General features: G+C 52.3%; 1 protein-coding gene across 8 annotated transcripts; it reads right to left on the bottom strand.

The window, feature by feature from the left end:
- Positions 1–218: 218 nt before the first annotated feature.
- Positions 219–11,428, bottom strand: LOC135974940 (zinc finger protein 585A-like). Of its 8 annotated transcripts, none has more exons than XR_010592020.1 (6): positions 11,159–11,428; positions 10,326–10,413; positions 9,704–9,830; positions 8,967–9,080; positions 5,678–8,653; positions 219–1,661 (listed from the first exon to the last, which is right to left on the bottom strand). XR_010592020.1 is itself a non-coding variant. In XM_065564419.1 (6 exons), the coding sequence occupies exons 2-6, from the start codon at positions 10,380–10,382 to the stop codon at positions 1,631–1,633; spliced, it is 477 nt and encodes a 158-aa protein (XP_065420491.1). In that variant the 5' UTR covers positions 10,383–10,413; positions 11,159–11,422; the 3' UTR covers positions 219–1,630. The 8 variants fall into 8 exon arrangements, 6 of the variants coding, with proteins under 6 accessions (XP_065420491.1, XP_065420490.1, XP_065420488.1 ...); XR_010592019.1 differs by having other exon boundaries at positions 3,063–8,653; XM_065564419.1 differs by having other exon boundaries at positions 8,503–8,650; positions 11,159–11,422.
- Between the last annotated feature and the right edge of the window lie 4,252 nt (positions 11,429–15,680).

A 15,680-nucleotide genomic window follows, 5' to 3' on the forward strand; every position in this document is an offset into this window, starting at 1 on the left:
CCAGACACTCAGGAATGTACCAAACGACACAGCAACATCAACCAATTTTCTACTCCCAGCTTTGCATGCCGGGAATGTGCAACTTGGACTGCTCAGTCTGCCCACTGCACTGGACAAACTCAGTAATTAGTGGGTCGCCCCCATAAAGGGGCCGGATTAGGCCAAAGCCTTGTTCTCTCCAGTCAAATCCCCCAAACACTTCAATGAAAAAACACAGGTCCAGACAAAACACTAAAACCAATTTATTAACTGGAGCAAGGGGGTTTTCAGGGATTACAAGAGAGAAAGATGTAAAAGGTCAGAACCGGTTAAAACTATAAAATTAAAACATGCATTTTAAATCCTAAATTTTACCAATCTAAGTCCTTGGTACACTTGCGAGTTACAGCGCTGTAAAGCCGCCCCCAGCGCTGTAACTAACTCCCCGTCCACACTGGCAAGGCATTTGCAGCTCTGTATCTCCGTGGTTGCAGCGCTGCATGTACTCCACCTCCCCGAGAGGAATAGCGTGTATTGCGCTGCTGCTGCAGTGCTGCGGCGCCAGCGTGGCCGTCCAATGCGCTGTGACTGGCCTCCAGAAGTATTCGGCAGTATCCCACAATGCCTGTTCTAGCCACTCTGGTCATCAGTTCAAACTCTATTGCCCTGGCCTCAGGTAACCAATCATGTGACCCACCCTTTACATTCCCCGGGAATTTTAAAAATCCCCTTCCTGTTTGCTCAGCCCGGCATGGTGTGGAGAGCTATCAGCAAATCTTTCCAGGTGACCATGCCTCCACGCGCCAAGCGAGCCCCAGCATGGAGCAATGGCGACTTGCTGGACCTCACCAGTGTACGGGGGGAGGAAGCTGTCCAGTCCCAGCTGCGCTCCAGCATAGGAATTCCGATACCTTCGGGAAGGTATCAAAGGACATGATGGAAAGTGGCCATGACTGGGATGCCCTGCAGTGCAGGATTAAAGTGAAGGAGCTGCCGAGGGCCTACCGCAGCCCGCAACACAAACGGCCGCTCAGGTGCTCCCGCCGTGACCTGCCGATTCTACAAAGAGCTGGATGCGATACTTGGGGTTAACCCCACCTCCACTCCGAGCACTTCCATGGACACTTCAGAGCCGGTGGGGGGGGGAGGAGGAGGAGGAAAAGGGGAGTGAGGGTGGTGGGGCGGATGGAGACACCCCAGAGTCCCTGGAGCCATGCAGCCAGGAGCTCTTCTTGAGCCAGGAGGAAGGTAGCCAGTCGCAGCAGATGGTACTTGGTGGAGGACAAACAGAAGGGCAGGTTCCCGGTAAGCGGGTTTTTTTCTGGGAAGGAATTTTTTCCGTGCGGGCTCTTTGGGAGAGGAGGGTTAGGCATGCATGCCTAGATGCGGAATAGTGCATTGATGTGGTTTATCACATCACGGTAATCGGCCTCGGTAACGTCCTCGGATGTCTCATCCAGAACGTGTGCAATGCGCTTGCGCAGCTTTATCAGGAGAGCCACCGTGGTCCTTGTCCCAGCCAGGCTAACGTGTCCGTGCCACTGTGCCGCAAGGGGCAGGGGGACCATTGCTGCACACAGGCAAGCTGCATATGGGCCAGGGCAGAAGATGCATTGCAGTAGAAGATCCTCCCTTGCTTCCCAGGTCACCCTCAGCTGGAAGATATCGTCCGGGACGAACTCCTGTGGAAAATGTTGGGACAGTGTTCAGTGTAGGTGCCCCCTGAAGCTGTTGGCTCTCCCCAAGGCACAGACACCCAGAGGACAGTGCAGCCCAGCCCTCAAACAAAGCACCGGCGGCAAAGCATGGAGCACTGGCAGCAAAGCACGGATCGTCTCATAAGCATCCTGGAGCGCCAAGCACACGCTATCAGAAATGCAAACGCGACCCCCCCCGACAGCTCTTGTCCCAAAACTCTTTCCGTTGTGCCCCACTGTCACCTCCAACCCACTTTCCCCAACTTCCGTGTTTTTCACACCACCAGCTGCCTCCAGAACCAGTATCTTCACCACGCAGCTCTGAAAACCATGACCCTTACCCTCTGCACTCAACCCCCATCACCATGCAGTATAGCTATCCTGAAGTGCAGCACTCACTGCGCAAAGCACACCAGACAGGACATATGCGAATCTGTGATTGTACCATTCCCCACTCCACCCCCTTGTTTCTTTTCAATAAATAAATTTGTTTTCTTTTTAATAAATGCATTTTTTGGCTTTGAAAACATTTTTTATTATTGCATAAGGTAAAAGACTCCTTAGCCCAGGAAATAGACAGGCACTGCAAGTCTGCTTGTCTGCTTAGCAAACACTGATTCTTAAAGATTGGAACTACTGCACTTCACTCCCATGCAGGACACCAGATATCACTGCTGGTTTTCAGCCTCAAATTGCTCCCTCAAGGCATCCCTAATCCTTGCAACACCGCGCTGGGACACTGTAATAGCCCTGATCTCTGGCTGTGCAAATTCAGCCTCCAGGTGTTGAACCTCGGAGGTCTATGCCTGAGTGAAGCTTTCACCCTTCCCTTCACAAATATTATGGAGGGCACAGCACGCGGATATAACCGCGGGGATGCTGTTTTCGGCCAAGTCCAGCTTCTCATACAGAGATCCTCAGCGGGCCTTTAAACGGCCAAAGGCACACTCCACAGTCATTCGGCACCGGCTCAGCCTGTAGTTGAACCGTTCCTTGCTGCTGTCAAGGCTCCCTGTGTAGGGTTTCATGAGCCATGGCATTAACGGGTAAGCGGGATCTCCAAGGATCACAATGGGCATTTCGACTTCCCCACCGTGATCTTCCGCTCTGGGAAAAAAGTCCCGGCCTGCATCTTCCTGAACAGCCAAGTGCTCCGAAAGATGCGTGCGTCATGCACCTTTCCGGGCCAGGCTGTGTTAATGTCAATGAAACGCCCACGGTGATCTACAAGCGCCTGGAGAACCATAGAGAAATACCCCTTCCGATTAACATACTCGGATCCTAGGTGGGGTGGTCCCAGAATAGGAATGTGTGTCCCATCTATCGCCCCTCCACAGTTAGGGAACCCCATTTGTGCAAAGCCATCCACTATTTCCTGCACGTTACCCAGGGTCACGGTTCTTCTAAGTAGGATGCGATTAATGGCCTTGCAAACTTGCATCAACACGATTCCCACGGTCGACTTTCCCACTCCAAACTGGTTTGCGACCGACCGGTAGCAGTCTGGAGTTGCCAGCTTCCGGATTGCAATAGCCACCTGCTTCTCTACTGGCAGGGCAGCTCTCAATCTCGTGTCCTTGCGCCTCAGGGTGGGAGCGAGATCCTCACACAGTCCCATGAAAGTGGCTTTTCTCATCCGAAAGTTCTGCAGCCACTGCTCGTCATCCCAGACATCCATGACGATGTGATCCCACCACTCGGTGCTTGTTTCCCGAGCCCAAAAGCGGTGTTCCACGGTGCTGAGCATGTTCGTGGCTGACACAAGCAATTTTGTGTCATACGCGTTACGCGGCTCGATAGCATCGTCGGACTCCTCACTCTCACTGTCACTTTGGATCTTAAGGAATAGTTCGACAGCCAAACGTAACGTGCTGATGAGATAAGTCAGCATACGCCTCACCAGTTCGAGCTCCATTTCCCGCAGACAGATCACGCTGCACAAAAACCGTTGAAAGATGGCGCTAAAGGTGGATGGAAACAAAGGGATTTCTGGGATGCGAAGTGATGCATAACGGGGCGTTGGGACCAGACCCAGAATCCCCTGCACCCATGCCTCCTTCCCCCAACCCACGGCGCCAGAATGGGAAGAAGTGCTCTGTGGGATAGCTGCCCATAATCTACCGCTCCCAATGGCGCAGCAAATGCTGCAAATGTGGCCACGACAGTGCGCTGGGCAGCTGTCAGTGTGGACAGACTGCAGCGCTTTCCCTACTCAGCTGTACAAAGTCAGGTTTAACTCTCAGCGCTGTACATCTGCAAGTGTAGCCAAGGTCTAAGGAAAATACGAAGCAAGCACGTTTTCTCACCCCACCTGCTGTTGGAGGCAGTTCATAGTTTTTAGTACACAGCCTGGATTTCCTTCCAGCCCTGGTCCATCCTCCCCACTCCAAGGCCCCTGTTGCCTTTCAAGCCATCTTGTTGCCTTCTGTAAAGATGGGAGAGGAGAGGTAAAAATGGAGGCAATTCTCCCTTGTGCTTTTATACCACTCTCCTCTTTGAGGTTCATCCCCCAGTCGGGGGGCAGGCGACAATCAGTCTGTGGCCTAAGTGAGCGTGCAGCCGTCCTTCCGGTGAATTGTAACTCTCCTGTTCCCAGCTCCACAGCTGGTGAATGGCCGGCTGAGCAATTACTGGCCACGTAGCACCTAGCTGGTGTGCAGGTGACATTGTCTCTGAGGAGCTCGTCTGTGGGCGTTTTCCAGCTTTACAGCATGTAACAAACATACAGCAAACTCTCAGAGCTCCATGGACAGTGCTGATAGACACATTTTAATGGGACACTAATATTCAGCAGATGATGACTTTTCCCATGATACCTCACAAGCCATACTTTGGGGAAGATTTATCATTTTATAAACGTGGTGCCCATAAGAGTGTAGACCAGTGGTTCTCAGATGTGTTTCATTGCCACCCCCACCTTGGTGTCGGTGGTCATTTACGCCCACACCCTCAAAAGCACACATATCACCACCCAGCTCTAAAGGCAGAGTAGTCATTGGCGATGTGCACAGCTCTGAAGGCCTCCAACAGCAGCACAGAAGTTAGGGTGGCCACGTGAAGAGTGATATTCCTCAATATCGCTGTTCACAGCAGACTTATCACCCCATTGCCACCCCGACTTCTGTGCTGCTGCTCCACCTGGGTTTGAGAGCCTGAGCATTTATCCCCACCTCCCAGATAGGCCTGTTCCTTCCTCATGAGCCGCAGCCAACTGGGGCTGAAAGCCAGTGCTCTTTAAAAAAAACAAACCAACAAGCCACACTGATTGCGATTAACACTAAACTTGCAAAATTTCAGCTATAAACTTTCCCTCCATCCCTCAGCCCCTACCCCCAGTGAATTCAAAGAGACTGAGCTGGAATTGGGCAAGTGGCATGGGACATGGGCATAATCACTGAATTATTGATCCCTGATTTAACAGAATACAGGAACACTTTGGATAGCTAAACATAGACTACTACAGTTACCCCTCTTAGAATCATAGAATATCAGGGTTGGAAGGGACCTCAGGAGGTCATCTACTCCAACCCCCTGCTTAAAGCAGGACCACTCCCCAACTAAACCATCCCAGACAGGGCTTTGTCAAGCCTGACCTTAAAAACCTCTAAGAAAGGAGATTCCACCACCTCTCCAGGTAACCGATTCCAGTGCTTCACCACCCTCCTAGTGAAAAAGTGTTTCCTGATATCCAACCTAAACTATCCCCACTGCAACTGGAGACCATTGCTCCTTGTTCTGTCATCTGGTACCACTGAGAACAGTCTAGATCCATCCTCTTTGGAACCCACTTTCAGGTAGTTGAAAGTAGCTACCAGATATCCCATCATTCTTCTCTTCCGTAGACTAAACAATCCCCGTTCTCTCAGCCTTTCCTCATAAGTCACGTGCTCCAGCCCCCTAATCATTTTTGTTGCCCTCCGCTGGACTCTTTCCAATTTTTCCACATCCTTCTTTTAGTGTGGGGCCCAAACCTGAACACAATACTCCAGATGAGGCCTCACCAATCTTGAATAGAGGGGAACGATCACGTCCCTTGATTTGCTGGCAATGTTCCTACTTATACAGCCCAAAATGCCGTTCGCCTTCTTGGCAACAAGGGCACACTGTTGACTTATATCCAGCTTCTCATCCACTGTAACTCCTAGGTCCTTTTCTGCAGAACTGCTGCCTAGCCAGTCGGTCCCTAGTCTGTAGCAGTGAATGGGATTCTTTCATCCTAAGTGCAGGACTCTGCACTTGTTCTTGTTGAACCTCATCAGATTTATTTTGGCCCAATCCTCTAATTTGTCTACGTCCCTCTGTATCCTATCCCTACCCTCCAGCGTATCTACCAGTTCTCCCAGTTTAGTGTCATCGGCAAACTTGCTGAGGGTGCAGTCCACATCATCCTCCAGATGATTAATGAAGATACTGAACAAAACCGGCCACAGGATCGACCCTTGGGGCACGCCTCTTGATACCGGCTGCCAACTAGACATGGAGCCATTGGTCACTACCAGTTGAGCCAGTCGATCTACCCAGCTTTCTATCCACTTTATGGCCCATTCATCCAGGCCACACTTCTTTAACTTGCTGGCAAGAATTCTGTAGGAGATCATATAAAAGCTTTGCTAAAATCAAGGAATAAAACATCCACTGCTTTTCCCTCATCCACAGAGCCAGTTATCTCGTCATAGAAGGCAATTAGGTTACTCAGACATGACTTGCCCTCTTCTTCCACGTCTTTGAAAATACACATTTACATTTCAATCTCTAGCTATCTAAGGTGGACACACTTTCAAAATCTCTCTCTAAACGTTGACCCTGAGTCAATTACATGCAAGTTGCTTAAACCTTTCTTGCCACGTGTCACAGAAGTTTAGATCCTGTGTGGATTCTTCCATGTTTAATAAGGTCAGACCTCCATATGAAACACTTTCCGCAGTCCAAGCACTTGTGGGGTCTCTCTCCTGTATGGATTGCCTGATGTTGAACAAGGTGTGACCTTCTTATGAAACTTTTCCCACAGTCCAAGCACTTGTGGGGTCTCGCTCCTGTGTGTAATGCCTGATGGCGAATTAGGTGTGACCTCTGTATGAAACTTTTCCCACAGTCCAAGCACTTGTGGGGTCTCGCTCCTGTGTGTAATGCCTGATGGCGAATTAGGTGTGACCTTCTTATGAAACTTTTCCCACAGTCCAAGCACTTGTGGGGTCTCTCTTCTGTGTGGATTGCCTGATGTTGAACAAGGCTTGATCTTTGTAAATAACTTTTCCCACAGTCCAAGCACTTGTGGGGTTTTTCTCCTGCGTGGATTGCCTGATGTTTAACAAGGTCTGACCGCACTATGAAACTTTTCCCACAGTCCAAGCACTTGTGCGGTCTCTCTCCTGTGTGTAATGCCTGATGGCGAACTAGGTGTGACCTCTGTATGAAACTTTTCCCACAGTCCAAGCACTTGTGGGGTCTCTCTTCTGTGTGGATTGCCTGATGTTTAACAAGGTCTGACCGCTCTATGAAACTTTTCCCACAGTCCAAGCACTTGTGGGGTCTCTCTCCTGTGTGTAATGCCTGATGGCGAACTAGGTGTGACCTCTGTCTGAAACTTTTCCCACAGTCCAAGCACTTGTGGGGTCTCTCTCCTGTGTGTAATGCCTGATGTTTAACAAGGTCTGACCTCTGTATGAAACTTTTCCCACAGTCCAAGCACTTGTGGGGTTTTTCGCCTGTGTGGATTGCCTGATGTTTAACAAGGTCTGACCGCTCTATGAAACTTTTCCCACAGTGCAAGCACTTGTGGGATCTCTCTCCTGTGTGTAATGCCTGATGGCGAATTAGGTGTGACCTCTGTATGAAACTTTTCCCACAGTCCAAGCACTTGTGGGGTCTCTCTCCTGTGTGTAATGCCTGATGGTGAACTAGGTGTGACCTCTGTATGAAACTTTTCCCACAGTCCAAGCACTTGTGGGGTCTCTCTCCTGTGTGTAATGCCTGATGTTTAACAAGGTCTGACCTCTGTATGAAACTTTTCCCACAGTCCAAGCACTTGTGGGGTCTCTCCGCTGTGTGGATTGCCTGATGTTTAACAAGGTTTGACCGGTCTATGAAACTTTTCCCACAGTCCAAGCACTTGTGGGGTCTCGCTCCTGTGTGTAATGCCTGATGGCGAATTAGGTGTGACCTCTGTATGAAACTTTTCCCACAGTCCAAGCACTTGTGGGGTCTCTCTCCTGTGTGTAATGCCTGATGGTGAACTAGGTGTGACCTCTGTATGAAACTTTTCCCACAGTCCAAGCACTTGTGGGGTCTCTCTCCTGTGTGTAATGCCTGATGTTTAACAAGGTCTGACCTCTGTATGAAACTTTTCCCACAGTCCAAGCACTTGTGGGGTCTTACTCCTGTGTGGATTGCCTGATGATAAACAAGGTTTGACCGCTCTATGAAACTTTTCCCACAATCCAAGCACTTGTGGGGTCTCTCTCCTGTGTGGATTGCCTGATGATAAACAAGGTGTGACCTTCTTATGAAACTTTTCCCACAGTCCAAGCACTTGTGGGGTCTCGCTCCTGTTTGTAATGCCTGATGTTGAAAAAGGTTTGCCCTCTCTGTGAAACTTTTTCCACAGTCCAAGCAGTTGTGGGGTCTCTCCCCTGTGTGGCTTAACTGATGTCTAATTATTTGTGTCTTTGATATGAAACATTTCCCGCACTCGAGAGACTGAAGGTAGTGCCAGGGTGGCTCTTTCTTGGGATTTGTCTGCGGCGCTGTGGGATCCTCCTCTCCTCCCCCACCGTTAACAGATTCATCCACTTTCTTCCCTGGGAGGTGTCCCAGAAGCCTCTCTGACCTGTGCCAACTTCCCAAGGCTTCTGCCTGCTCCAAGCACTGGGAAAAATTCCCTTCAGCTCTTCCCACAAAGGTCCCCTGCGGTTCCACTTCCCCAGGAACTTCCTCATGATGATTCCCCGCCTCATTCTCACTCCCTCGCTCAGCACCTGCTGGGAGAGACACAATCCAGACAGGAGTCATTGTGCTGGGGAGAAAGAGGAATAGCACAAAGGGAAAACCCAACACAAAGACTGAGCAACGGGACTCCGCCTCCACATCCCACCCAAACACTCACAGGGAAGGAAAGCTGGAAAGCAAACTCCTGCAGAGAAGAGGCTGGGTGGAATGGCGTGAGCTATATCTGATGACTGAAGCCCTGTCCTGACTGAGATGAGGAAGAACTGAGGGCGCTTACTCACACCATATTTTGGGATCCTAACCTTTTTCCTTCATTCCCTAGATGGTTTCTGTGTCAGTCCTCACCTGTACGGGTGCTTCTCAGAAGCCTTCTTTCCTCGCAGACTTGGAGATCAGAAACCCAGGGCTCTTCCCCTCGTTCTAGCCAGGCGATCAGATCAGGTTTGGGAAGGGGGAATCCTGTGCAGAGGGTGAAATCAGACCAGATTAGGGTGCATGGAGCACTGGTGGAGTATTTGTCAGAAAGGACATTCCGTGAGTGGAACCTGTCCCTGCGCTCTGCTGGAGGAACGTGGAAGCCAAGAGGATGGGAACATGGTCACTGAGTCCCTTGCGCAGAGGAAGTTATCTGGGGAGGTGAGTTGAATTATTACTACACCCTCACTAGGCTTTCCCAAGATCTGTGCACTCTGGGGGCCTTGCTGACTCACACACAGCTCTGGACTTAAACCCCTGCCTCTTTCTAAACCTGCAGAGCCCAGAGCCCTCCTCATGGCTGGAGCTATTCCCAAGGAGGGAGGTGAACAGGGATTGTTTGTGCAGCTGTGAAACAACACAGACAGGACAATGATGGATTTATGCCCCTTTGAAAGCTGGAGGGTGGGGATGGTTTAGCTTGTCCATTGTGTTTTGACACCCATGTCCCACTGGAGAGGGCACAGAGATGCAAGTCTCTCTCACACGGCAGCTGTGCATTATGGAACCCATTCGCCTCTGAGCTAACTGACCAGGGAAGAACCTGAACAGAGGTAGACATGCAGACCCCACGACTTTGAATAACTGAGGGGACAAGAATCCCTTACCCAGTGAGGTCACCGTCTCGTAGTTCTCCTGCATGACGTCCCTGTAGAGAGCTCTCTGAGCGGGGTCCAGGAGAGCCCCCTGCCCCTGGGTGAAATACACAGCCACCTCCTCGAAGGTTACCGGCATCTGGAACACCAAAAGCCCCCACTCATTACCTGATGCTCCAGCCACAATCCCACTAGTTATCTGTGAGGACAGATAAAGATATGGACGCTCTGGGAGCGACAGAGTAGCAGAATCCCACCCCCAACCTGCTCAGAGCAGCCAGGAGCCTTCAGGGGATGGGGAGAAGGTGAGAGCTACTTGTCTCCCCCCAGCACACGGAGCAGGGCAGGGTCTCCTCATTTCCCACACACCTGCGAGACACAGGCTGATACGGGAAGCAGAGCTCTGAGCCAGGGACAGGAATCCCAACAGCTTCCCTTCATATTTCACAGCAGCCTGTGGCTAGTTGGGTCTCACTCCCAGCCCTGTGCAAGGGGGTTATATCCTGTTTGAGAAATGGGGGAATGTCCCATCTCCCCTCCCCCATCACCAATGGGCCCACTCAGAAAATCAGCAGGTTTATCACACCCTGTCTCCTCCCTGCCCCTGCCCAGGAGCTCCCTGATAATCCCCTACCTGAGCTGGCTCCATCACAGACATTTCCCTTCCCTGTCTCCTGGAAGATGGGCCCATCTGGAGCAAAAGGTGGACGTGATTCCTCAGCCTGTCAGGGCAAGAGGAATGATGGGGGAGGTTACAGAAGGGGCTTCAGTCCATGTAACACCGTGATTCCCTCCCAGACTCTTCAGACCCTCCCAGTAACAGTATCTCTGAAGCAAATGCTAGAAAAAAAGCAGAACTAAAGGGGCCACTTTGGGGGATTTTCCCACACTTCCGTGTAAACTCCTCTCCCTTAGGAGCAGCAGGAGCCCTCTGATGGCATCACCTAAAGAATGAGCTGCCCTGGACTCCCCCAGCAGCCCCCAGGGACAGGCAGGGAGAGGCTAATCCCATTGGCCCAACCACACTCCCTGCCTGCCCAAAGCAGCAGTGACTCCGGGGTGGCTGAGATGTGAATCCTGCCCAGAAATCAGACCAGGGCCCTGGGCGACCCCAAAACTCATGAGACACAAACCCCACCAACACGGGTGTGTCTGACAGTAACACACTGGGAGCAGGGTGTGGGGGGATGGGATTTTGCCTCTGTCCCCCGCCAGTCTCCCCACACCCCTACTGCCCTCGCAGTGCCCCCGACTCACATCATCCCCCATTCCAGCCTCGCTCCCCTCAGCCCCACAATCCCCCCCGTCACCCCATCTTCCCTTCAGTGCACCCCGGCCCCCATCCCAGCCTGCCCCCCGCATCCCCAGCGCCCGCCTCCTGCGCCCTCCCTGCCTGCCCTCACCCCCTGCACCTCTTTATCCTCCTCCCCCTGCAGCTCGGGTGTTCTGGGGGCGGGTGTCTCTCACCTTCCCTCCGAGCGGGGCCCCCTGGGGCAGGGGCCGGGCCGGGAAGGGGCCTGGCCGGGCTGGGGGCTCTGCCCTGGGAGAGGCTCCTGGGGAGCAGCGGGAAGGGCCCTGCTGGAGATTCCCCTCTCCCGGCTGCAGCCAGGGCTCCGGGCTCCCAGCACCAGCCGCCGGGGCTCGGGGATCTCGCCAGGAGCCTGGAGCCAGAGTCCCCGCAGCGGCTGCGAGTCACTTCCTGCTGCCGGGCCTGAGCCCAGCGATCGCTCCCCCCAGAGCCGCCTCCCAGCTGCTCCTGGGTCCTAGCGATCAACCCATCGCGCTGCAGCATCTCTGTGTCCGGCTCCTGTTCCACTCACAGGCTCTAAGGTCAGAAGGGCCCATCATGAGCAACTAGCCAAGGGATTCTCACAACCAAATGTGGTGGCCTCAGAGTGTGGCCAGCAACTCTCACTGGTGGCAGCTCTGACACTTTCCCCTGTAATCCTAACTCACTTTACGAGAAACCAATAAATATGCAGAGGTAAGCAGGGGAAACGGTCTTAGTATTGTGGGGAACTCTTCGGGCTTATACGCCACCCTGATAGAATCGAATAGCAAAAGGAGCTGAGTCCTTGCTCCCACTCCCTTTACCTGGAGACCTGCCAGACCTCAAGGACTCCCCTTCCACTCTGGTGTCTGAAACCCCGACAAGGCTGGCCCCAAGATTCCTGCGGGGTCTGCAGCCCAAATTTTGTTGCGATCAGTCAGGACAGAGGCTAGGATGTCGTATCCGCACTCTGGGGTGCTCTTTTCACTCCGGACGCATCCCCGATGCCGCTATTCAGCATTGCGTAAAGTTCAGAACAAATACGATTTATTAAACAGCAAGTAATAAAAAAAATTAAGGAAAAAATGGGAAAGGGGAAAGGAAAACATGATGTCATCCCACGCTGCCCAGGATCCCCCCCCCTCGCTCTCTCTAGCTGCTCACCACACCCAGCTCCAGACTGCTCCAGCCCCAGCTTCCCTCTGCATCAGTGCTTCTACTCCTCTGCCTCCAACCCAGCTCTGGCTGCTCCTCTCCCCTTAGCTCTGCCCTTCTCTGGCAGGCAGCTCCAGCTCACACAGAGAACTGGCACCTGACTCCCTCATTGGCCTGCCTGCCTCAGGGTTTTCTTTTCTCATTGGATCTTCCTGTCTTTTGGTACTGGGAGAAGCCAACCAACCCCTCCCCTGTGCACTAAGTTTCAGTAAGGGGCCAACAGTCATGGGGTCAGGCAACTTCCTGGTGTGTGTGAGCTCCAAAGCATCCTTCAGGTGAATTATAAATTTCTTTGTTTACTCCTTTCTTCTTGTTGGTGATGGACGGCCAGATAAGAGTTTTCTAACACCCACATTCGGTCCTTTGTCATCCCTCAGGACTTTGAGTGGGACAATCCCTTGAACTATGACATATTTCAGTAACAAAAACTTTGACATATGTCTGGGTCTTTATGGACAGATCCTCTTGTTTGAGCCTGCTGAGGGGTTTTGCCATAACAGCAAATGTCCGGGGGTGTTTGCAGAGCACAAGTGCTGAAACTCAGAAACATCCCTGATTATTCACCTTCCCAACTAGCCAATTGCCCTGCATCCACAGCTGATTGATTGCTGCGAGATCCCACCCACCCAGGCCCAGACTCCCAGTCCTGGGGGAGTGTCCCACAGGTCGGCGCTGACTGACAGCTGTTGCCAGCATTCTGCCACTGTGACAGCTGCCAACACTGCCCTCACCTCATGAGTATCCCCACCGCACCCCCTCCAGCACCTCTAACTCTACAACCCCCCGTCAGTTCCTACCCCCCATCAGCTCCCAGCCCCCATCAGTGTCCTCTTTTGGGGCACCTGGAATATGGTCAGCCTAGCAACAAACATACATTAAAATCTCACCATTCTGTATGCACTGGTGTCACACGCATTTCAACGGCACAATATTCAGCAGATCATGAGTTTCCCAATGATACCTCACCAGGCACACTTTGCACACAAAATATCAAAACCCTACACAAGTGGTGAACATGGGGTGCAAAGGTGATCACAAGAGGGATCAGTGTGGGGTGAGTGGGGCAAAGAAACTCTCTGTCATGCCAACGCAGGACACGGTGGGACAGGGGGAGGGCGTGACCAGCTGGCTATCGTGGGCCGTGAAGGAAGGCAAGGAGAGGAGCCCCTCCCCAGGCTTGGTCCAGGTCCACTGGAGCTGCTGGGGAGAGGAACTCCTCCCTCACCCCAGCCACAGGAGCTGCCACGGCTGGGGAGAGGTGCCTCTCACCCAGTCCCAAGCAGCTGTGGTGAGAGAGGGCTGGGGGGAGTCCTCTCCCCACCGCAGTCTGCACCCCAAACTCCTCATCTGCAGCCCCATCCCACAGTCTGCACACCTGGCCAGAGCCCTCACCCCTCTGCACACCATCCCTCTGTCCCAGCCTGGAGCCCCCCCCCACACTCTCCAAACCTCTTGGCCCCACCCCCATATGAACTAGTATGGAGATGATGTGTCACATACTGGTGCATAGAACCAAATTCATTCCACACATGGATGTAAAAAATGAGGCAACACTGGTCACAGCACATAAGATGCTCAGAGTGAGTTTACACTAGGAAATCTGGTGGAGGGTCACAGAGATCTGCTGGCTAATCCCGACCTCACCTCCTAGCCTAGCCAGAACTTCAGAGGCTGATGCTGCGGAGGCAGAGGTGGGATCTCCAGGCCTCTGACAAAAGGTCCTGTGGGAATCAGTGCCTCTCAGTGGTGCTGGCTGAATGCGCTTAGCCTATGATCCCCAAACACGCGATACCCCCGCACCCAGTTCCCCCTGATATCAAGCTCCACCAGCCCCAGCCATTCAATCCCCAGAGACATCTTCAGAACCCGAAGTCCTGATCCCTTAACATTTGATTCCCCCAGAGCCCAGCACCCTGGGGGATTTGGGGAGGGGAGGAGTTACCAGCCCCCAGGGACACTTGCCCAAAAGGGAACAGCTCAAGTCAGTGGGGAAGCCCAGCTCAGGGGCTGGTGGAAGATGGGGGTTGGGGACAGGTGTCTAGAGTGAAGGTGGGGTCTGGCCCAAGTGTCCTTCTCCTCATCTCCATGGCAGGGGGATCCTGGCTGGGAGGGGAAGGGAGAGGGGGGAACTTCAGCCAGGGAGAGGGAGCGGCTGGTGGAGTTTCTTTCTCTCCCTTCCCCGACCTGTGGCCCATCAGCTCAGCAGCCAGGGCTGCAGCAGGGAGGAGGGGCTGATCGGGGCGTCTCCTCCTCTGTCTGGGGTTTGCTTAGACCAGGCAGAGCCAGTGGGTCACTGACCAGCTGATGCTCGGCTGCTGCTGGATCCTCACCCCAGTCATGGGCAGCTGGATGCTTGGGAGCCAAAAGCCCCTGACGTGTGTGGGAACGAGGAAATGGGGTTGTTCCTATGGCCTAGTCAGGGCCCTGAGAGAATTTCCCTGCTGTGTGGGGGAGTCTCGGATGTCCAACATGGTGTTAGCTCCACTTGGAGCGTTTTCCGCACTGAGAACATCTCAGCGGTTTCTTCCCCGTACAGATTTCTAGATGCTTGATACTCCAGGAGCACCTAATGCTTCCCCCGCATTCAAGGCCTCTCTGCTGTGTGGGTCACTGAGGTGTGAAGTCAAATTGAATCTTTTTCTGCAGTCCGGCTATTCCTAGGCTCTCTCATACCTCTGTGGATTCTCTGACTTTTAATGAGGGGTGATCGCTGAATGAAGCTTTCCCCACAGTCCAAGCACTGATGAGGTCTCTCTCCTGTGTGGATCCTTTGATGTGTTATAACGGCTGACTTTTACAGGAAACATTTCCGACAGTCGAGGCAATTCTGAGGTTTGTCTTAAGAAGGAATGTGAGGTGTGCAATAAGACGAGAGCTCCTATTAAACTTTTCCTACTTTCAAAATATTTATAGTGTCTTTCTCACATGTGGGTTTTCTCATGTTGAGTGAGTTTTGAGCTACAGTTACAATTTTCCCCACATTCCAAGCATATATAAGGGTTCGCTCTTGTGTGGATTCTCTGATGTCTAATAAGTTGTGAGCTTAGTATGAAACCTTTCCCAGAGTGCAAGAACTTATGAGGACCCTCTCCTGTGTGAAGTGTCTGATGTGTAAGAAGTGCTGATCTCTCTGTGAAACCTTTCCCACAGTCCAAACACTTATGGGTTCTCTCTCCTGTGTTTATTTTCTGATGCTTATTAAGGGCAGTAAACGATCTAAACTCCTACATGCCACAGGGGGCTTCAACAAGGGTACCCTTAACTCACCCAGCAATATTGTTAATCTATCCAAACACACACTTAACCCGGCAGAAGAGTCTGTCCTATCTCAGGGACTCTCTTTCTGCCCCACCACCCGCCCGCACATGATACAATTCTGTGGTGATCTGGAAGCCTACTTTTGTCGTCTCCGACTCAAGGAATATTTTCAACACACCACTGAACAGCGCACTGACCCAAAGGAACCCTCCTATCAACAATATGAGAAGAAGAATTCTGCGTGGA

This window comes from Chrysemys picta, chromosome 12 (genome assembly GCF_011386835.1).
Source record: "Chrysemys picta bellii isolate R12L10 chromosome 12, ASM1138683v2, whole genome shotgun sequence".
Classification (NCBI taxonomy): domain Eukaryota; kingdom Metazoa; phylum Chordata; order Testudines; family Emydidae; genus Chrysemys; species Chrysemys picta.